We start from the raw sequence: 23,927 nt of genomic DNA, 5'->3' as shown, positions 1-23,927 counted from the left end.
GCCAGGAAGGCGCATTGGGATTTACCTGTAAGGCCTTCCTGGTATATATGTAAAATAAAATAAATAAATAAATATTATTTGCAATTAATGAAAAAAAAATCAGTCAAAATCTCGAGGTCGAATTTTCGCATGGTCATAAACCTTCATCTATTGTTAATATGTATATAATAAAAAAATGTGAATAAGTTTTCTAATAAATTTAGTTTAACATCGAGTTATTTAAAATTTTTCAATTTTTTGTGTACACTACGTGATCGTCGATGCTCGTTTTGGTTTATCCATAGTTTGCTGATAAATATGGGTGAATTTGTTTTTCGCACGTTGTTTACTTCATAAATCGTTTGCTATACATTGTGTTATGTTTTTTATGTTTCCAAGCGTGAATATTCTGTTAGCGAAGCGACAATCAGTCGGCGTTACACAAAAGGTAGTCGATCGCTATTTCAGATAGTTTAATTTGTACAATATGTTCCCGGTCCCGTCGAGATGCTACAATGTTATCTTCGATTCGAATCCATCTGGTTTCATTGAATACTGGCACCTCTCTACAGATTCACTCCAGACAATGTAAACGACTTCTTAAAACGCAACCTCACCTCAAAAGACGTATTTTCTTCTCATATATTATATATAATATGTATTTCGCAAAATTTTATAACACAAGTATCTCTTGAACATACAAATTATAACATTATTATTATTTGATAACCAGTAATTATAATTGGAAGGTGACCATTACCAACGATTCAAAAATACATTGCTGGTAAGTGTACGATTAATTTTGAAGAAATTCAACGACATGTTTCCGTAAATCCATTGAATATATTTTTAGAAATTAAATGTATGTTTATTTTACTTGCATTTTTATATTAAAAAACTGCCGAGAATATAGTCCCGGACTGAAAATGATATTGTTTTTTTTTTATACATGTACATAAGTATATAAGAATATTGTTTAACCCTTTGAATGCTGACCAATGCCGATCGGCGTTTTGCTGACAAGTCCATGCGTCTGTAAAACGCCGATAGGCGTTGTATATTGAACATTTACAAAGTAAACAAGAATACTACCCGCTAAGCCTTTCCAGGCAGTTGAAAAAAAATACATTGAACATGGGTCGTGTAATCTATGTCATTCATTTTCCAACGTTTATAACAAAATCGATTCTGAACTAAGAAGAGGTTAGTAAAAACTGGTTTACACCAGAATTTCAGAATTTATAACCATAGCAGAATTACCCGATGGAAATCCCTAACTGTTGAGTATTTTAGATTGTGGCTTGGAATTTAGATTGTGAGCATTATATTTTAACAACAACGAAGAAGATGGAATTAGTTTTGGAAAAATACATTAATGAATAGACTTCTTTTGTTTATTTTATATTGTTGCAAGATGTATTAGAGATACTAAATACACCTTTACAAAACTCGAAATCCTCGGTGGTAGTTATCTAGGATTTGTTTGGAATAGCTACAATTTTTATACCTGCTTTCTATTGGATTTCTAAATAATTCTAGTTGGAAATGTTGGCGAAATTTTCAGCGTGACGGGCTTTCAACAGAAAAGACGTCAGTACTCAAAGGGTTAATCAATATTGAAAAAAAATATGTAGAAAAAGAGCATGGTGTCTTAAAGGATAGAAAAAATTGAAGGAAGTTTAATATATGAGTAGAATATATGAATCAAACGAAGACGATGCATTTTATTGTTCACAATACTTACATTTTAGGTTTGTTTTACTACTGATTTATACAGCATAGTAGGGTAATAGTATAGTAGGGTAAAAAGCATAGTAGGGTAAAAAGCATAGTAGGATAAAAAGCTTACAATTCTTAATCGAAGAACATTTCCAAATACCGAATCTCATAGTGGACGATCTATCCATTATACAAACGGAATTTTCACAGATTCTTATTAGAATCTCATGGGGAAAATCGGCTCGCTATGAGTCACCCGCAATGTGACGAATCCCAATCGGAATTGAAATGATCACGTATAGACATTCAGGCGTCAGGCACTTATGGGTTTTGACGGTTTATAGGCGTAGGACAAGTGTAGATGTAGAGAGTAGTGAGTACCGAGTACAGAGCACAGAGTACAGGGCTTATGTGTGTACATAGGTATCGTCGCAGCGTGTATGGGTGTCGCGTGTCGCTGTGTAGCCGTAGTCGTAGTCGTAGTCGTAGTCGCAGTCGCAGTCGCCAGTATAGTGGTGTAGGTGTGTGCGAGGGAGAGCGCATGCGCCGAGTGTAGCGGCGCGTCTCATGTTCGGGCCGTCAGAGTGGCGAGTTGCGGAGCGGCAGTGTGGCGACGGCGGCCGAGCTGAGTCAAGTGTTTGCGTCTGCGTCTGCGTCTGCGTCTGCATCAGCGCGTTCGCGTTTCCAACAGTCGTTTCCAGTCCCCGAAGGCAGACGGTTAGCGTTCGGCGGTTCGCTCGGTGGGTGGACGCCCCTGGCCGCTCGCCCCTCGCCCCTCGCCCCTCGCCCCTCGCCCTTCGCCCTCCCTCAGCTCGACTCCGATGGTGGCGGCTCGAGTTCGATCGGCAGGAGCCTCTTCTTCGTCCTCTTCGTTCGCCGTCATGTATTTGCTGGTGCCGCTGCTGCTGCTCATCTCCGTCGCACAACAGGTAACTACCGCACCCGCACACCCCTCCCTCCCCTCCCCTCCCCTCCCCTCCCCTTCTTCCCCACCCCCCGACACCCCCTGCTACGCCCCTTTGGCCGTTGACGTTTGCCGTTCAACCCCCCAACTGTCATTTCCGCCATCGATTGTCGTTTTGCTCCTTTCAATTCGCGTTCAAATCGCCCGCTAAATCCCTCCCCTTTCCACCCCACCATGTCCATTTTTATTTTCACGCGCAAATTTAAACCAATCACATAGTCGATGGGCGGTAAACAAATGCAACTTTGAATTTGAATTAATTTCTTAAAACTATTATGCATTTGTTTTGAATTTGAATTTTCTGAAATTCAATTTACGTTTAGATGAAATTTGAATTATTCGACGAGTAAACATAAAACAAGATCTCCATGATTTTTGCTTTTTTAAAATTGTCTTAAGATTATTTTTCCGCATCGTTTTGGCGTAATTGATTTAAATATCTATCGTCGATCAAACCGCGCAAAATGGCAAAGTTTCAAAACGATCGAAAGAATGTAGGAATTTCGCATGAATCATTAGCGAAACATATGAAAAATGCCTTGTTAAAAATCGATTTTATTTTGTTCACTTCGGAAACTTTTCATTATATATTTTTTTAATGACCGTTCATTTGTTTTGAATAAAATCGACGCGGTTTAAAAATCACGTTTTTGTTTTTATTACTTTTGTCCTTTTTTATATTATGTTTCAGATTTCCCACATCAAAGATGTTTGTCGATGATAATTTAAAATGGATTTAATAGCAAAGGCCAAAAATTATGTTTAATAAAAAGAAGCACTTATTTTATTTGAATTCAAACCTTTTATGTCGTAATAAAAATAAGCTAAGTACGTCCATTACTTGTTCAACGGGATTAGATTTTTTTTATTAAAATTATAGCATTTTTCCCAATTTTGCGCAAGATCGTCTAATTCAACTTGACGTACATATATGTATATGTACGTATATTTCATGAAAGAATATATTTGAATTTTTTTTTTTACCATTGCTCAATTTATTTTATTATAATCGTGAAGGCGTGCCGAAATTAATAGATATTCCTTCCGAGAATGTCTTATTTCTAGTGTTGAATTAAAATTCCAAAATTAACTAATTATCAGATTCCGTTTAGGAGCGGGTTGCGACGGAGCAACGGTTTTGTTTGTATTTTCTTTGATCTTGTCGTTTGTCAAAATCAATTCAACTCCAATAGTCAAACAAAAGTCACCGTACCCGAAATTCGCCTGACCGTGTTCATATTAATTTGCCGGACAATTTTCCTCCCCTTTGGCAGGAGTCGGATTAAATTCCGACTATTTTATTGTATCTGGGTCGTTTTTATTGCAAAAAAATCGCCCAGCCAGATTTATCGAAAGCCGGTCTCGCCGCAATGAATTCTAAATGCAAGCGAGCACGTTCAAAACGTCGGGACATGCATTTTAAAAACGCACTTAAAGGATTTTCTACACAATCGACTGTGTTCCCCTTTGAACAGTTTCAAATGAGGCTGATGAAAACATTGAACGCGAGAGCGAAATAAAGACACACTCCACAAAGAAATAGACTACGATTGAAATATTGAAGAGAAATTCACCTCTTTGAGCGCATCAGACGAATAGATAGCTCGCTTCGAATATATATGTACATACATATATGCACTCAGAAAAAATCCCATGAGACGGTATTTTACGTTGTGGTTTTTTATGACTTTGTCTGCCTGGAGCACTCCGGACCGGCTGGTACATACGATGAGTCATTCACAGCAGTATTTTACTCGGATCTGGTTCTGTATCGGCTACCGGTGTTTAGCTGAAGAGTTCTTCCGAGCTTAGTGGTGGTCTTTTCATACTCAGACTCACACTGGAACGCGATCGTGTTACTATATTATGATAATTCTTCAACGTAGCCATTCTTCTTCGTCCCACGCAACTTTGTCCACTTATGAATGTGCTCTCCCCGATCCAGGGCTGTCTGATACAGAATCGAAATGCAAAACGGAAAAAATTCACACAAATACATGGTTGCTTTATTTCATATGTGAAAAAATCACTGTACTGGAAAAACAAGTAAATGATACAATCGCCATGCAGAAATATGACGATATCTCTATTATAATGCCATCGTGTGTGTTTGTTTGTTCAGCATTGGAATTTTTATACTCGTTATGTAATCTGATGCCGTCCAGTATCTATCATAATGTGTATTTTAATTTCAAATTTTACATTCCCAGTGTTGAAAACCCTGTGTGTGTGCTGTGTGACCTCCGACATACGCTACACGTGTAATATGATATCTTTTATATGTTTCTCGTATGTGGGATGAGTCTATGTACGGAAATTATTCGTTATTATTATAATCTTGATTGTATTAAACGAAAATAGCCGCGTTAAAGTAATTACGACGAATTCCCAAAAAACAACCTTTGCTGTGTTGTGATGTAACGGCACTTTTTCGGACCCGAACGCATAAAAAAAGGATTTAAGAACAAAGAAAAGATGCAATTGTGGTTTAACTCTGAACTTTTAGCAGAAACAGATAAAGCTGGATGCGTCAATGGAACGCGCGAAGAATAGACCGGGCCGAGTCGATCAAAGTTCATCTGTACGTGCAAATATGGGATTAATGCCTCACCGTTGTCCATCATTGTCAAGATGATTTTAAAATATAATAATAAAAATATTTATATATGTATATAGAAAGGAAGGAAGGATGTATTTTGGTATGTGGTGAGTGCATCGACAAGTATGGAGATTTCAAATAACAAATTTAAGAATTATCAGGAGCTATTATAACGATTTTGATTACGGTTCCAATTCCGATGACGATTTCTGTACATGTAACTTTATTTTATGTAATTCATGTATTAATTCCTTTTCCGAAACCACCCGTTCAAATATCAACGGACACAACACTAGTGTTAGATGAAAAGAAACGCAGTAAAAATCCATCGACGTATTTAACGTGGACGATCGATTTTTTTTACAATTGCATAACTATTTAAGAAAAAGCTTTTACTTATAACTTCGATCTATATATATTCCTGGAAGTTTCCCAAAAAAATCTGTGTCATTTTTAAAATTTTAATAAAGATATATTTTTTTTAAAAAGATTATATTATAAAGTTCATATAAAATTACATCACATTTAATATTTAAGAAATTTTACCAATTTAGGTAAAATAAATGATGTTACATCTAAATATTAAGAGAAAAATTCAACATATCTGATATAAAATCTAATCCAACTCAATAAATACACAATATATGTAAGTGTTTCAGTATTCAGGACTCAAAATTAAGCAGATAATCGATTCCTTTTCCGAAACCACCCGTTGAAGTATCAACGGGTACAACACTAGTGTTAAGATAAAAAGCAAAGTAGTAATAAAAATCCATCTACGTATTTAACGTGGAAGATCGATTTTTTTACACTTGAAAAATTATTTAAGAAAAAGCTATTTACTACAACATTGATCTCTATTTATTTCTGGAAGTTTTGCACAAAATATGTGATTTTTTTCAAATTTTAATAAAGATATATTAAAAAAAAAAAGATTTTATTATAAAGTTCATATAAAAATAACACATTTACCAATTTTGGTAAGATAAATGATGTTACATCTAAATGTGAAGAGAATAATTCAACATACCTGATATAAAATCTAATTCAACACAATAAATACACAAAAGAAGTGTTTCAGTATTCAGGTCTCAAAATTAAGCATATATGTACATATGTATGTATGTATACAATTTTTATATATATTTTAAGTATATTTATATGTATTATACAATCGATGTGAGTTGAAACTTAATGAATTTCTATAGTCGAGAAAAATGGCGAACCGAGGAAGACCCAAGAGCGCAAAGAGAAATTGATCGAATTTACATAGTACGGAAGCGTGTTAGTACTTGAGCATAGTTTTCTCGATAGTTGGCAAAGGGCGAATTAAAATTATCGCTTTGAAGAAAAACGGTCGGTCGGTCCGGTCCGGTCGCGGTATGTTCGCTTGCATTCTGTGTAAAATTTACAAACAACTAGAGTTTATTTTCGGTCTAAACCGGGGAAAACCGGCGAAAGAATTTGTACGGAACGTATTCGGTGCGACCGCACTTATGCCAGAGAACTGGATGGTCACAAATTTGCGGTCAGAATTGTTCGGTGAATAAACTTCGAGACCGTTGCAAGGCATCTCTCTTTCAACTTATGAAACCGACGACTATTCATCATCTGCATCTGGGTCGAGACAGTATTAACCTACCCGGAGAGATTGATGACAAAAGTGTAGGTACATATGTACGTATATAATATGTATAGTGCACGAGGCCTCGCCTTTGTGTTCCAGAACAATATCGAATAACATACGACGTAATTTGATAGAGATGATGCCGAATAAAATCGATTGTCAACGCCGGTGTAAGTGCTAGTCGTTGATTCGGTGATTCTCTTCGCCCGTGATTGATATGTTATGTAAGTTTTATTGTATTTTATGTAATCTATTGCAAATCTCCACTAGTCACGTACTGCTTTGGTGATGTTATCGTTTTGTGGAGGAAGTTATATAGTACCTATAGCTGTACATATTATAGCATCGCCTCTGGTCTGTAATCCAGCACAGTTTTGCTCTGTTTATTAATCGTGATCGTGATTATATCTAGTGCTGGTGTATTATACACGTCATAGGTACAGTAGTAATAAAAATATGGATAGCCTTTCATTTTGCGCTTTCTATTGATCGTTAGTTTTGTGTTTTATAGTTAGCCATCTGATTATAGCAAGCTTCATCGGAGATTAAGTCCCCATAGTTTATATAAGCTTTATCAGGCCTGACCGTAGACGGGAATCATATTGCCAGTCCAGTAGTCCAGTAGATTTCATCTTATGGAATGGCGACTAGTCCTTTTCAGGGATCTTCGAACGACTTCGAATGCTTTTTTTATTTATATTTTTCCATGATACTATGAGTTGCCTCTGAGCGACACCCGGTACTTAGCTACATACCTATATATGAATTTAAAGATTATAAATTTGAAATCATATTCAAATAGTGGTGATATAGTGGGCAGGGTGGTTTTTGCCAATTTTATGAGGAACCGTTTCAACAAAGAAATCAGATAAATCGGCAAACCCTGATAGGAAACGATCGACTTGAAGTCACAAATATCCAAGTCTGACCAGCAGTACTACAGAAATACTCGGAATAAACTCTTTTCAATCGAGGTCAACCCAGGCTTGAACCCGGGAACCTCTCGGTGGTTAGCATTATTAACGCAACCACCGAGTTTGTATACTGCTGGCTAAATAACATATTATATTTATGTAAAAAGTTTTGATTCAAATTTATTCCAAATACAATTTAAATAAATATAATGTATTTTAAATTAAAATTGATCAGACTCTTGAATGATAAAGTTTGGTTTTCTTCTTCTAATATATGTATGTACGTACAAAAAAAACATAGGTTTTTTTATTTGTCCGTTATGCAAATCTACAGTTTTTCACGGAGTGATTTTTTCTACATAAATCACGGAGCGATCTCCATAACTGTCAGTGCAAAATAATATCCATGCATATGTACATGCTTTCGTTTTTTTGAAGTAAAAAACGTTTGAGTATAACAAGTACACATGATAAAATAAACTAAAAATTGTATTTCAATTTTCGATAATGAATTCGACATTTTTGCAAATTGCATATGCTCGAATAAGTGTACGTATAAAATACAGTTTCTCGTTATTATTATAATAATGGTGTTTGGGGGACATCGTTAATATGAAAAGGTGACAGGTGCATAATGCACCCATAAATAATTCCTTTTTGTTTGTTTGACTTACTAGGGGAGACCTTGGTATCGAAAGAAACACCTGCAAAGTCCTTGATAAAGGATTGGGCAGTTTATATACACAGGAATTTTTTCCTACCATAGAGGCAGTCGGTTTAGAAAAAAATGTTGCGTGTAATATTATCCTATCGGGCATCTGGATTTTGTACGTTCCGTATACAAATACCGTTCAATTTATTTTTGTGAGATAATTTCCGAACCAAGCGTTATACATATATATATATATATATATATATATATATATATATATATATATATATAGTCGCGTTTTATACAACGTTGTGAATTATTCAATAGAGATCAGAAATGCGTTTGAATATATTTGTGTGTGCGTGTGTGTGTATGTAATTATAATATTTTAGCAAGACTAATGGCGCTGCGAATGTTCAACGGACCCCCTCACTTTCTACCCCCGTATCTCCTGAGAAATGTTATGCCATTAATTTCGGTTTGATCATTCCAGCATCCCCTGCAGGAGAGACCATCGAAATCTCGACGAGGCCTTTTGAGACGAGCAATTACGTCTCGCGATTGATTAATTATCGGCCCGAAGGATTTCTTTGTGCTTTCATTTCTTTCTTTTTATTTAATTTTTTTTGCTTGTGGAAAAATCTCAAAGTAATATGATATTAATTTAATGGGTCGCCCTTGCCAACCCTCTCGGGTACGCGACTAGTACCTATGTACTGTATTGGAACCCAGATCAAAAGATGATTATTATATTTCATATTTCTTTTGCTTCTCCGTATTGCTTATGATGAAATTAACGATATGATGTTTCGGGACTTCGAATTTCATATTTTTTTAATAGTTATCATTCCAGAAATATTTTCCAATATATCTACTTTTAATTCAAATGTTACGATGTATCTCAACTTTTAATTAATTATTATGAAATAAATTATTGTCTTAGATTTTTCAATTTAAAATGTTTTGGTTTTATTACATACATCCATGTCCAAGTAGCTGTAAACAAAAATTTATTAATCTTATTCAAAATTGATGACAAATTATATTCAAGTATAGAACCAGGCCCACCGAGCGAAAAGTGTCATTTAGTTTTGTTAAAAAAATCTCAGGAGGTGTCACTATCTATGTACTTTGCTCATTTCATGAAATAAACTACGGTTTTGCACTGTTCATGAAGGAAGCATTTTTTGACAAGTCTAGAACCACGCAATCCGAACGCTCCAAATTAAACAAGATTATATGTATATTTTATTTAGGTCAAATAATAGACATGTTCAGTAGTAAAGAAGAAGAAATAAAGAGACGTATGAAATTAGGATAGACTGCATTTGAACGAATAAATGTTGTTTTTAAATTAAAAAAAAGCCACTGCATGAAGAAAAACATCATTGCGTTTTGCCAGTGGTGACGTATGAATGTGAAACTTGGACATTGTACGCCAAGATGTTACACAAAATCAATTGCACTCAAAAAAGTGTGAAACGTTGTATGTTCGGCATAACGAGGAAAGACAGGAAGCGGAATACGTGGGTGAAAAGTATGACAAGGGTAGTAAACATAGTGGATAGAATACAGAGATTTAAATGGCAATGGGCGGGCCACGTGGCTAGTAGAATGGACGGAAGGTGGACAAAAAAGTGCTAGAATGGTACCCGAGAGAATGCAAAAGGGTAAAAGGAAGACCGCAGGGAAGATGGGTAGGTGAAATTAGAAAAATGTGTGGAGTGAGATGGATGAGGGTTGCGCAAAACAGAGACGAGTGGAAGAGTGCTGGAGAGGCCTTCATTCAGCAGTAGATGGTTAGTGGCTTTAGATGATGATAATGTATATATATATATTATTGTTTAAACGTCAGCTAAATAAGAAAAAATAATATTTTTAGCATATTTGACAAAATAGAAAAAACAAAAAGGTTTTGTCAAAAAAAAGAGGACATGTTTTCTTAAAAAGAGATCTGTTAGAAACTTAGCGACGCTCACTAAGTGTAGTCAAATTAACAAAAGAATTAATTAAAATGAAATTACACTTTAGCGAATTTTATACGTTTATACTATTATGGAGAATTATCTCGTCTTTGTCGGTGAAATTTAGAAGAATAGCGATGACGACTTAAGCCATCAACCGACATTAATTGGTTTTTGTTGAAATGTATTATGTACTTATACTTATCGAATTATCTATATAAGCAATTAGAAGTCTTGATAGTGCCTTTCAAATGATTTGCTACTTGTTCATTATTTTTTTATGTTTATCTTGGCTATATTTAAGATGTGGACTTTGTTGGCGCATTATTGAAATGTTCGAGTTAAAATCAAATAACATACTAGTATGTTTGGATATTCTCATTGTATGTATAATACATAAGTACGAACACACAAGAATTTAATTAAATACATCTACAACGACTGCAATTGGGATTATTAATCTTCTTGCATGCATCTCAGACACACGTGTCTTATTACTGGCTGAACATTTAGAACCATTTAAGTCATTTTCCTACATTTAATTTCGTTTTGTTACAAACATATATTCAGAAATACATTCACATATCGAAATAGTTGAAAAATCTAGATATGTAACAGTTTAAAATGAAACTTTAATTCTCAACAACGCAATAGTTTCGATATTGATTATATGATGAAAAAACTATAGTTTTAATTTGGACTCCGTAACAAAACACGACGATATAAAATTTTAAGGTAATTATTGATTACTCAACGTTTGTGTATGTAATAATCCTTGCTATCCAATTATTTGGTACTCAGATTTTTATGTCATATGTACATATAGATATTATATGTATTTTGATACCTACTGGTTTTGTACCTAAAATTCGTCGCTCTTGCGCAATTAATTATATATTTCGAATTTCAACGTTGGCCCGAATTTATTTTATGTTATTTTTATTATATATAAAAATTTATATACTCGCAATTAAAAAGTTCATCAAACCGCTTCTGTCGACGCTCCTATAAGTCCCTTTCTCTTAACATTTTTTTTAATCATCAGTCCGATAATGAGTTCCGAAACAAAAGCCCAAGGTTTGTCAAATTCGACGAGTCGTTTTCGACCTTATTAAAAATATAATATTCGCGCTCAAATGATCCAGTATCGAGTTGGGTTGGGTTTCTTCCAATTTGGTTTTATTTACTTTATTTTCTTTTTCCTCTTTTAGTTGACCTTCCAGACGTCGTTTGCCCGCAAAGCTTCTTATCTTTTTACAAATCGCTAATAAGGTATCATATTTCGCAATGTCTGCGAAAAAATTTTATTACTTCGCCTATTTAACGTCTGAAAATATTTTCCACATTTCAATCTAGACTATAATTTGACGTTATACTCTATTTGTTAGTTTTTTTTATTTCGAGCTTCATTCAAAGCTTTAGAAATATCAAAAAGTAATTTCATTTATTGAAAGGGGGATTTGTATAATACAATAATTTAAATGCAAATGTATGATCTCCTACATTAAAGTGTAATACTGCCACTTTTTTTGGGACTCGTTTACGATTTTATAAGACTCTAGTAAATATATTCAAGGCTCATTTACGAATCTAATACACGCTCAAAGAACACCTATTACATTACAACTAAATTTAATAAATATTTTGATTTATGCATGGATTTTTTTTTATGTAGAGCAAACAAACACTGTACTGACTGAGCAATTAGATTAGATAGTTGTCGAACTTTCGACAGAATATGTTAACTTTGAATATTGATTCCCACAAGTGGTATCAGATGTTTTGAAAAAAAAGTAACTTTTACCACAGATCAAGTTTTTAAGTTGCAAAGGGGCGGTAGAAAGCTGCGTTTGGATAGCTATAGCGATGCTTCGATCTGACACAAGATTTCAATGTATTTTTTAATGAGTTCGTTAATGATTAAACTCCTTCATATCGGAGACATTAGCTTACTTCAATGTTAGTCAACAACCAATTCTTAGTATGTCGGTAAAATATCAAAGCGATCTAAATAGTGGAAGTGGTTCAAAATCAGACCTCAAATTTTTGACAGGAATATGACTGAATTAAAAAGTGAAGCTTTTAAAAATCTTGTAAAAATGAATGAATCTTTCCTCTATAATGAACTAAATTCGGTTTAACTACTGGAATATACATACATACATATATGGTTTTTGCTTTAACTTTTCATGTTTGTCACTTGCCTGGTGGTTTTAACTGCTTTGATCCACAAGTTTACATATTAAACAGTCATTGCCGTATCTAAAATGAAAAATACTCCAATCAATCACGTTCGATCTCAGCTAGCCAATATCGACACTCGATTATATCTGAATTATATGCTTCGTAATGATAATGGCGGTAAGCGTCGATGGTTATGGAGCAATATTACCACATTGAATGCCACTCGTATAGTCATGGGTGATTATTGTCCAGCCGGGACGGTTTCGGGATAATCAATCTTCGGTATAATTACATCCCTCATACCCTCGACCTCCCCATTTTACTTCCGACCCCCTCATCCCCATCTCGGCCATTGCTTCTTGTTAGCGTTTCGCGTGTACCCGCGAAGGCTTCGACGCCATTGGAGGATGACCGTCGGCTTTAGTGGGAAATTAATAGAGGAAGCTGTCAAACGCACGTGTCATTACGGCTCCCCCCCGACATCTAATGGGCCTCTCGTTAAATAACTATAATCGGGTCGCCGAACTGACGCATGACCCGACCATCGATTAGTTCGAAAAATTGCTCAGATGTAATATAAAGCTTTCAATTCGCACAAAGTAAATCTGTCTTTGTAAGAAGTTTCCGAAATACATATATGTAATGAGTTGGATAAGGCGACAAAGCTAATATAAAAAAATGGATTTTATTTTTTATATCAATGATTTAGTGAAAGTATTTGATGTATGTAAAGTTCATATGTTTGCGGATGATACGTTAGTTTATATTGTAGGTGATGATGTGCAAGTCATGAGTGATATTTTATGTAAAGAATTAAAGTATGTAAGTGATTGGTTATGCGAGAATAAACTGAAAGTGACCTTAAGTAAGACTAAGATGATGTGGATGAATAATAAAAGCGTTGTGTGTGATGCGATTATGGATGGGAGAGTGGTAGAAGTAGTAGATAATATTAAATATTTAGGCATTTATTTGGATTGTAAATTAAGTTTTAAGGTGCACGCAGATTATATTATTAAAAAAATGCCAAAAAAAGGTGGTGTAATTTGTAGGTTAAGAAATTTATTAAATATAAAAAGTAAAATATTAATATACCTATATAATTGTATTGTACGGCCTCATATTGTATATTGCGCTACAGTGCTCTCAATCTATTTAGTGGATTGTGCATTGATAAACTGCAGACAGTACAGAATAGGACAATGCGTGCTATTTTGAATCTGTGGAAACGTAAGAATGTTAGAAGTATGTTAGATGAATTGAATTGGTTGGACAAACATAGACATCTGTGGAAAATCAACAAATTTTCAATACACGAAAAATTTTCGAGAAATAAATTATGTAGGTAGCATTTATAAAATTTAACAAATTCTTAATGCTAGTAACTTGAATTTTGCGAGAATCTGAGGGAAAAAAATGATTTATTGGATCCTTCAAAATAATTAAGACAGAAAAATCGGAAAATTCTAACAGGACACGGTCGATCTGTGTTTTTTTTTAATAATTACAAGACCTCACCAGTAGTTTATTTGGCCGGGATTTGAACCTACATAGCTTGAACCTACTACTGGTATGCAATAGTTCTACTAGTGCACTACACTGGCTGTGAATAATTAATTTTTAATGAATAAAACTACCTGAGATTAGATTTTAGAAGGAAAATAGTACACATTGTTAGCTTACGTACATATAAATAGTCATATATTCGTCATTGAGTAATTGATGAAACCTTCACCTATCAGTAAATGATATTTGAGAGGTTAACTTAAATAGGAACAAAGCAATAAATTCAATGAAAAATTTAAATTGAGTTATGGTCTAATATATGTACAGACCGTCTTCTTCCCACATGAAGCATCCAACTGAAACACATTGACAAACTAAATATAATAGAATGTGCTGGAAGCTTTCTGGCAACCATATGCATACAATATTTCTTCTAAACATTTTCTTTCCAATTTATGTATTGTTAGGCTAGGTCAATTTAGGCAACACGAATATTAATCGACAAGTGTTGCTTCTCTCGGCGAATGTGTTATTAGACGGGGGGTTGCGGCGAATGGGGAATCGATTTATTCCGGCTATTCGTGTTTTTCTGATTATCCGTCGTTTTGTTGATTCCTCTGCTATCCACCCGCACCATGAACAGAGAAGGTTACAACCGAGATCACGTTATTTGTTTGCCCGTTTTATATACTTATATCGGACAAAAGTTGTCGGGGTTATCGTGTTATTTACCGATCGAACTGAAACCCGACGCGCCGTATTATTATTTTGATTTCACGGTCAATGAACCCTAAACTCTTCTCTCAATCCCCCACCCTAAACTCGGAAATTGAAGATTTGAGTTGATGTGAGTATGCACTCGAATGCATGAAGTTGAATCTTTGAATTGAAGAGTAAATTTTGAGTAAAATGTATGAATACTGCCGATCAGAAGTCTGCACTCATGTTTTGGATTTTTTTTGTAATTATTTACAAATTTTAATGTCATCAAAGAAAATCGACGAAGATGGAAAATTTGAAAATGGAATTTATTGGAAATTATTATTTATTATAAACATACATACGAGATTTTATTTGTGCAATGTATACACTATATATATATACTCGTATATATTAGTATTGTATATATACTAAGATATTAAATGTATGTACGCTAAAATACTACCTTTTGTAATTATATTCTTGGAAATTTGATGTATGCTGTTGAAAGCTCTATGCAAATCCTTAGATACTCGCATACATAAATACATATAAATATGTATGTACATATGTACATATCAGTGGCGTGCTGTGACTTATAAAACAGGGGACTAGGTAGTATTTGGTACATGGACAAAAACAATATTTTTAATCTGCCTGGAAGTGAGTAAAATTTTTCATTTTTGTGAACAGAAATATCCTAATTAGTCACTTTTCTTAACATCTTATTTGTCTTCAAAATTTAATTTTCTCAATGATTTGTCGAAAAATCGATTGAGAATGCAACATTAGGCTCTCGTTATTTGATTCCGCGCGCTTCGTACTGATTTGTTTTGAGGGAATCGTTTTGTGAGTCGAGTCTTTTGCCATATTTGTACTCAATAAGTTTTGTGTATGTTATTTTAACAAAAAAAATTGTTCAAAATGATGTTTGATAGACACAATTCAGAATATTCTTAATGAAAATTCCATAAATTCTCGAAGAGACAAGTAAAAATTTGCCAGTACCGCGAAGAGAACAAAATTAAGACGGTGAGTCCGTGCAAGCGAACGACGCGGCGGACTATACCATAACAGTTCACTACCACTACTTCAGTTGGACCGATTCCAGTATCTAATCCGAGTGAACAATATCAATTTGGAAACCGATTTGGATTCATTGTAATTGAATTGTTGATATTTTTAAATTTTAGGCAATAGATTTTAGGGGACTAGCCAAGTTCCTCTAGTCCAATGACGGTGCGCCACTGGAACATGTATGTGCTATATCCAAACATACATATAGTTAACAACTGTATGTTAATATTTTTCAGACAAAATGTTCTCAGAAAATTTTTATGCAAATATGTATGTATAACAAACATTGTGTTTAATTTTTTATATATGTTTGTATGTCTGTATTTATATATAATATGTACACATCTATTTGATTATAAAAAAAAGCTTGAGATCCTGGTTTAAGCAAACAAACATGTACTATTATTTTCAATGGCGTATAAACAGTCAACAGTGTCATTTTCAATACAGAGCTTTTGATTCGCTCTATCTGAATTTCGTATAATATACCTACCGAGTTTTATTATACATATGAACGAAAAGAAACCTCAATAAAATTTTCAAAAATAGATATTATCATTTGAATATTAAAAAAAATATTTTTTTTTAATTTTAAATGCATATTTCACATCAAAAACATGCGCGCATGATAAAAATACATCTCCATCGCAATTTATTTATTTATTCATGACATTTTTTGCACCGAATGTAAAATCAACACGGAGTTGACTTTCCGTACCATTTCATAGATAAATATAGTATGCATACATACATATATTCATATTTAAATTACAGATGCACACGATCGTTTTTCCTAACAGACGCGGAAAATAATCTCGGTGAATTGTATCGCGTTCGCTTTAAACGAGGTAATATTCGTTTTCGGATAAAGACTACTCGGAAATGGAGACATTCTGTATATCACATACAAACGTATAGGTACATATGTGTATTGTAGAGAAGCTTTTAGTTGCCATTAGATCGGTGTGCACAAAAGCTTTTTGTTAAGCGCCGCACAACCAACTAGCTTTAATGAACGTAACTCGATTTCATAATGAAATTATAGATAGTGTACAGCAGCGGCACAATCCGTACACATAATCGTGGAACATTAATGCACAAGTTCCGTGAAATTTCTGTACCGCGGTCTCGTGCAAATTAATCGAGTGCTAGTGGGGTGGGGTTTTAGACAAAAATTGTAGATCTGATTACGTTTATGCAGCCAATCTATCTCAGTAACTCCATTAACATATTCTAGATTCAATCAATCATACTCAATTTTGAGCGTACAGCCTCATTTTGAGGATTATATAAGATCTTTTGGAAACAGACTATTCTTCTCATCATCGGACTCATTTTAAATTTCATTTATTTATTTACTCAACATTTATTGCGCATTTTATTTAAACGCTCATATCTCAAAAATGAAAGGAAACCAATAAAAATCATTGGTAATTTATTTATTTATTTATTTCATACCAGGAAGGCATTACAGGTAAACCCCAATGCGCCTTCCTGGCCAAATTACAAACAATACAGCATTTTTTATTATATAAGTCGCTAAATTACGAGACACTGACTTAAACTCGATAATTAACGAGACATCTATGAATTGTACATACATTTTTATTGTAATATTTACATTAATCATACTCAAATAGTGGTGACATAGTGGGTAGGAAGGATTTTTAGCCAATTTTTAATCGGGAATCGTTTCAACAATGAAATCAGAGAAAATTGGCAAACTCTGATAGGAAACGATCAACCAGGAGTCACAAATCCTGGTCTGACCAGCAGCATTACAGATATACTCAGAAAAATTCTTTTCAATCGAGGTCAGCTCAAGGGATCGAACTCGGCGCCTCTCAGTGTTAAGCAGAAGCTTAACGACCGAGCCACGCTGATACGTTTTCAGCATCCTTCTGTATGTAAAAAAAGCGTGAACCCTGACAAGATGCCATGTATAATAAAAAGCTACAGGCTTTTGAGATTGCTGAATTCATGGAATTCAGTGTATGGAATTCTTAAATTGTCATTTTTACAGTTGAAAAAGTAATTTTCAAATTTGGCCCCCATCAGTGAAATTATATTTTTTGACAGTTGGATGATAGCGCGTCGCCCCGCTCCTGTCCATTCCCACTCTGCTCATGGTCCACACATCGTAATATCCATCCCAACACATCATAATGTCTTAGCAGCCAACCAACACTTATTTATTTAAGGGTTAGGTCAAGTTGGGGTTGGCCCTACTCATTTAAGATTAGGTTGTTAGTATCAGTATTTATTTTTGTTATTTGACACTCATTTTTGCCGATTTCAGGCAATAGGCAATTTCACGGTTTCGGTGTAACATCTATATATTTATATATAAAATTGAATGTCTGTTTGTCTGTCTCGTATATGCTCCTAAACCACTCAACCGATTACGATGGAACTTTCAGGATTTTGTTGAATGCGTGTCTGGGAAGCTTACTGTGAAAAAAAACCTTTTAATAATAATATTTGTAATTACGATTTTACCGACGCGAAAGTCTGAAGCGCTATTGTGCAGTAATGGAAATATGTTCGTTGGTAACCACGTTACCGGTTGGTTTATGACGACACGGCTTTGAAGAGACACGAGTTGAGCTCCAACCATCACTTGAAACGGGAACGGGAATTGCATGCTTTATTCTGGCATTGAAAAGCATGACGGTTTCAGCTAGTATATAATAAAATAAAAAATTAATCTCCGCCCCGGTATTATTTTTTGTTGGTCAGTGCTATTATCGTTGCAAAGCTTCATACTTATCCAATTATTGCTATGTGGGGGATCATTTGAAATCTAAAAGTGACACTTTTTCATATCACCTCACGTAGAGATGTAGCTCTACATTCAAATATACTGATGAGAACCTTAAAACCGTAGCTGAAATCAAACTGGTGATCCACTGTAAGTTCTGAACAAAAGTCTGAACTAAACAGCTGCCGCCGAATAGATGTCAAACGTCACCGAGTTTGACATCTACTGATTTTGAAGTCCCGTATGTGTGTGTATATGAGGCGTATCGAGCTGTTTGCTTTTGAACAACACACGCCGGTTTGCCGTGGGCAAACTCGCTTCGGTTCCTCTGGTCCGCCAGCCGCATGTCATTTGACCTGCATTCTGTGCGCTTCGTAAACCGACGAAAGCGAGCGCAATTAGCGGCCGCTCTCCATTATTCAAGTTTTAATCAGGCCTAGGGTCACGACGTACATATCGTCGATTCTGCACCCCCAACCCGCCCGCCCGCCCACCCACCCACACGTTCCGTAGATTCCCACTTTAAGAGCGGGGCTTAAATGCCGCAAACGTGCTAAACGACCCTACCGTTATAATCGCCCCTGCAGAACGCGCCAATATTTCATTAAATGTATGTATTATTTACTGTATGTACATACGTATATACACTAGGCCTGAGCGAAAAATGCAAATTTTAGATTTCCCTCGACGAACCTACTGGAACACTTAGGTGTCGTATCAAGGGAACGTCATATAAAAATTTTCGTCGATTTCAAACAATGTCCTGTGCCTTCAAACAATCGATTTATCTAGACAAAAAATTTAAAAAAAGTATTTATTTCATATACATATCCAACAGCATATGTACATATGTATATTTTACATACATATATACCAGGAAGGCCTAGCAGCAATGCGCCTTCCTGGTCAATTACAAACAATCCATCATTTTTATTACGTAAGTCGCTGATTTACGAGGCACTGAAAAACTCCCTGGCTGTTTTTTGGATGGATGGTTTTTAGCCAATTTAATGGAGGAACCGTTTCAACAATAAAATCAGAAAAATTGGCAAACTCTGACAGGAAACGATCGACTTAGAGTTACACATATCCAAGTGTGACCAGCAGCACAAGAGATAATACTCGGAACATACTCTTTTCAATCGAGATCAACCCACGGAATCGAACCCAGCCACCTCTCGGTGGTTAGTATTAACGCAACCACCAAGCTATGCTGCTGGCTAATGTATCATATATGTATATAATAGCGCTATTCTGTAGCTGTGTGTGTGTATGTTGGTGTGTAATAACGCTCGCCGTACTATAATAGTCGTTTCGATTCGATATATGTACGTCACAGCTAAAGCACTGCCAACAAAACGTACGAATATAATAACAGACAAGAAAAAACTTCTATATATACTATTTTCTACCAATGTTTCCTCTAGTTCAACAGTCTCAGAGCATTTAGCGCCATCTATTGAAAATTTATTTAATTAATTATTTTTTATATTGTTTATATGTATGTACATAGGTAGGTTGCTAGTTTTTACCATTTTTTTTAATATTAAATAGAAAATTTTTTAAATATAATTTTTTTAAATTTGATATTTACATTTTTTAAATATAAATATGAAATTAAAAAAAAATTATAACGCATTTGTAAAAAAAACGACCGTGCGCGGATCGAACACAGGACCGACACATTTCTTTTCATTTTTTTTTATTTAATAACTTAATATGCCATAACCCATGCGATAATGCTTCTTCGGGCAGAATACTCGTATATTATATCGATGGCTTGGTTCGAAACTTGTCTTAACACAAGTTAGGTGCTTCTAATCCAAAAACTATGGATTTTTGAATCTCATAAGTCGCTATTATTGTCCTAGAAACTTAATGATGTACCAAGATTGGATGGTGGTGGTATAAGGTACTTAATTAATTAACAAGGTAGGACACAAATGGTGAAATTAAACCGAGATAGAGTTGAGTGGAATTTTGCTGGCCTTTATCCGACAAAGAATGCTCTGTATGAAGTAGCAGAAGTAATTGAATCATGGCTGATGATGATGATGATGCTTTCGTGTAAGAACTTTATCTTAGTATCCACGGCTTGTTAAGCGAGGCGTTCTGCTTTTGATTTAAAAGTCATGGGTTCACGAAAAAGATCGACTACTTCCTGTATCACTTAATTAGTCAGTGCAAATTCTACTTATCAAATATTTCTGCCATCACAAGATATCACATGCTTGTATTACGAAACTACTAACTTCACTTATAATACATAATATATAACATTTCCTAATTAAATTTGATATGCACAAAGCTCGTATCTGCAAAAATAAATTTTTACTATGGCACATTTCCGTTATCTTTTTCGAGAAAATTTCCCGTCAGCTTGAAAGAATGTTTGAGTTGCATGCAATTTGATACCTCATACAAAATTGCACGATGCATTTTCGTACGCTTGACATATGATCAATACGTTACACATCATTTATGGCAGCCTGTAGTTATTATGATCAAATCACAAGCAAAGAAAGTTAAGCGTGCATTAAAACGCGATTACTTATCTGCTTGCCAAAAATGGGTGCAATTTTCAGCATGCAAACTTTCGTGCATGTCGCAGTTAGTATATACATTTTTAAAATTCTATTTCGACCTTTGCACCAGAAAGGCAATCTAGTTTTAACGTATCCTAACAATGACTTGATATAAACACGATTGGGTATTTTTATTTATTTAATATAAAGTTTTCTATTTAAAATGTACATATACAGATATAGTATCAACATAACGCAATTCATTTAGAATATAAGTAGTAATTTATTTATATTTTCCCGTGATGCCACTGCGCATTGCTTCCGAGTGATATCTATGGTATGAAACTTGGACATATATACATTTATAGATTAAAAATCATATTAAAATAGGGCTGACATAGTGGGTTGGATGGTTTTTTGCCAATTCGATAAAGAACCGTTTCAACAATGCAATCAGATAAATGACCAAACTCTAATAGGAAACGATCAAATATCCAGGTGTGACCAGCAGCACAGCAAATAATACTCGGACCAAACTCTTTTCAATCGAGATCAACCCACGGGATCGAACCCGACCACCTCCCGGTGCATTAATGCAACCGACAAGCCTTGCTGCTGGTTTTGTCTATAGAATTCTGGCATTTTAAGTATTCATTTCATTAAATTCACTTACTCGGACAAAATAAAAACAAAGATCAATATATTTTTAACAACTCAAGACTTTATCTTAAAATGCAAATATGAGACATATGATCTACATATTACGTAATAAAATTTAAATTTACCAGCATCTATCAAGATCTTCAAGGACTTGAACCTACTTATGAATTGTTATACTTACTTTCCTTACAAACGAATGTACACACAAAATATATAACTTTCACCAAAGAAAACAATGTGAAAGCTATTCATAACTTTTTGGAGACTTCAAACTTTCAAAGCAAATAATCGATAAACTTTGACAGTACATAGATAAATAGTTTTTTATTTATCTTACGCAGATGCATTTCATTAATTCCACTGCGCAGTTTTTAAATGTATATATGTATATATTATTGAGTACGTGTATTGTATTATTTAAACTTGGCTTTCTGTGCTAAAAAAACCAGCTAGCTACTGTGCTGGTCGCCAAGTGTCCAGTTTAAAAATGTGTGTTTAAAGTAAAAATAATACAAGGTTAATTATTTTAATTAGATATGAAAATCATTTTATCGTGGATTGAACGCCGAATAATATAAAATGAGTTCAAGAAATGGAAAAAAAGGCTGAAGCAGAGTCGTTATCAGGCGGATATCATTCTCACACTGATAGCTGAGCGCAGCGTACTGAATTCCACCTATCTCCTGTATCTGTGAGAAGTTATGGGCTTCCCGCGAATAAATTTATTTCTGTTGATACTGATCAATGTTTTTATTTCATAATGACATAATTCGAATCATAGAAGTTTTGATGAGGAATACATAAAATGACCTTGCATTCAGTACATATATTTGAAGAAATAAAATAAAACATAAAGCCTTGTGACTCGCAATCCATCACAGTGCGGCAAGTGCTAACCAATATTTTTGAGTATATCGTATACCTGGTACTTGATGCGTCAAAAAACATACCTCTTACCTTGACTAAGAATGGTTATATGCCATCGTAAGACAAAAACACAATTTTTTCAATTATTTTATGCATGAAATGAAATTTCAGTGCTGGAAGTTTGTAGCTGTACGTAAAACACGTCCGACCGCACGTACGCTTCGCGCCGTTGTCCCCATCAGAGCGCGCACCGTGGCTCGCGCCGTCTCGCTCGCTCTGCCAGTATATTTCATATATGTACTATGTATATTCATATATGTATGTACTACGATATTCGAATCGCAATGAAAAAGTATTTATACCGTCTACATATCAGTCACGGACGGACGAACGGCTTAGCCTTTTATACATTTTATACACTTCACACACTTCAAAACTGACACACCCATTGTTGAATTTTGAAACTAGACCAACGAAGTACCGGTCAATTGACTTGTCACCGGCTTTTGACTATCCAGGCCATCGATAGCACATTCGCAAAGTTCGAAGCCCATTAATTCTAAAGTCTGTCGCACAAATTTAGCAGAGAGAGAGTGAGAGAGGGAGAGGGATCGTGCCGTGGATTGGACGATGCTAATTTCCAACAGTGAGCCATGTAATAAAACACTCTCGAGCAGAGGACACACTGCAGTCACGCCACTTGGATGAACTACGAGGAACAGACGGACGAATGGACGGACACGCCCTGCTCTCGCGCCATTTATTCACATGAATGCCTCTTTGCTCTTTGCTTGCATGGCTTATCGACACAAAATGTTAAACCGGTGTGCTGCCCAAGTTTTGACTTCCAATACTGCTCTGTTTCTCAAAATGTTTCGTTTCCGTTCCGTTAGGTTTTCCTTTGTGTTACGCGTATCGTATCTACCGGCAACGTACATATGATATTTTTTTTAGGAACTGACAGCCATGTTTTCTCGTTAGCTAAGGATTTTACATTGTCTATATATGTACGTAGTAACAATGGATGAAGTTTTGTGATCATGCGAAAATTCGAACTCGAGCTGATCACGTTTTCGAAAATCCGAACTGATCACGTCTTCATGATCTAGAAAAAATGTGTGTGCTCTTCAATGTGTTGAAAATAATGATCAAAGTTAATAAACCGGAAGTGGGATTTTTTTCTTTCAGAAAAGTAAAAAATATTATGTATTTTTTAATATAATAAAACTT

The 23,927-nt window shown here is 34.8% G+C and overlaps 1 protein-coding gene across 3 annotated transcripts in view; it reads left to right on the top strand.

Annotated features, from left to right (window-relative positions):
* The first annotated feature begins 2,147 nt into the window (after positions 1-2,147).
* Positions 2,148-23,927, top strand: part of Appl (amyloid-beta-like protein) — a 270,511-nt gene continuing 248,731 nt past the window's right edge. For 2 of the 3 annotated variants that reach the window (XM_077432991.1, XM_077432989.1), the window contains exon 1: positions 2,148-2,627. In XM_077432991.1, coding sequence (XP_077289117.1) covers positions 2,520-2,627 — 108 coding nt within the window. In that variant the 5' untranslated portion in view covers positions 2,148-2,519. The remainder of the gene's footprint in view (positions 2,628-23,927) is intronic. The other variant, XM_077432990.1, reaches the window with a different exon arrangement.

This window comes from Arctopsyche grandis, chromosome 6, assembly GCF_051622035.1.
Source record: "Arctopsyche grandis isolate Sample6627 chromosome 6, ASM5162203v2, whole genome shotgun sequence".
NCBI lineage: Eukaryota > Metazoa > Arthropoda > Insecta > Trichoptera > Hydropsychidae > Arctopsyche > Arctopsyche grandis.
This window is presented reverse-complemented; position numbering and strand designations above follow the sequence as displayed.